Source organism: Hippocampus comes, unplaced genomic scaffold (assembly GCF_001891065.2).
Source record: "Hippocampus comes isolate QL1 unplaced genomic scaffold, H_comes_QL1_v1.1 C16498886, whole genome shotgun sequence".
NCBI classification, from domain to species: domain Eukaryota; kingdom Metazoa; phylum Chordata; class Actinopteri; order Syngnathiformes; family Syngnathidae; genus Hippocampus; species Hippocampus comes.
In genome coordinates, this window is record NW_017833095.1 from 1 (window position 1) to 479 (window position 479).

At 56.2% G+C, this 479-nt stretch overlaps 1 protein-coding gene across 1 annotated transcript; it reads right to left on the bottom strand.

Annotated features, from left to right (window-relative positions):
* Nucleotides 1–8: 8 nt before the first annotated feature.
* Nucleotides 9–472, bottom strand: LOC109508695 (protein-cysteine N-palmitoyltransferase HHAT-like protein; the record flags this gene model as incomplete). Its single annotated transcript, XM_019858697.1, has 2 exons — nt 271–472; nt 9–153 (listed from the first exon to the last, which is right to left on the bottom strand). Coding segments are annotated over exons 1-2 (281 nt in total), but the record flags the coding sequence as incomplete, so codon positions are not given.
* Between the last annotated feature and the right edge of the window lie 7 nt (nt 473–479).

Below are 479 nucleotides of genomic sequence, written 5' to 3' on the forward strand. Positions count from 1 at the left end.
TCGCTCACGTTTCGGCAAAGACGTAGAGCGCCGTGATGCATTTGGGCGGCTTGGGCGGGTCCAAGTGGTCGAGCCTGGACACGGTGTTGATCACGCCGAACATGACGGCGGCTTTGGCCCAGTCGTACACCAGGTTGAAATAGGCCACGCCGACTGCAAAGAAACGCCTTGGATTCTCATTCTCGATGGGATTTTTTGGGGGGGTGGGGGGTTGATTCATTGATTAATTATTTGATTGATTGATATATATTTTTTTCCGGATAGACGGACCCAAGGCCCAGTCGGAGAGGTGCCTGAGAAGCTTCAAGTCGCCAGGAATGGTGAGGACGTAGAGGAAGTGGAAGAGGATGTCCACGGCCAGGATGAGAGCCAGGTGGGTCACGGCCTGCACGTTGATGTCCCACATCTCCCGCGCCTTCCTGCTCAGGTCCGACTTATTGGCCTGCAGGGGGCAGCGCACGCAAAGCTCCTGTGCCAGC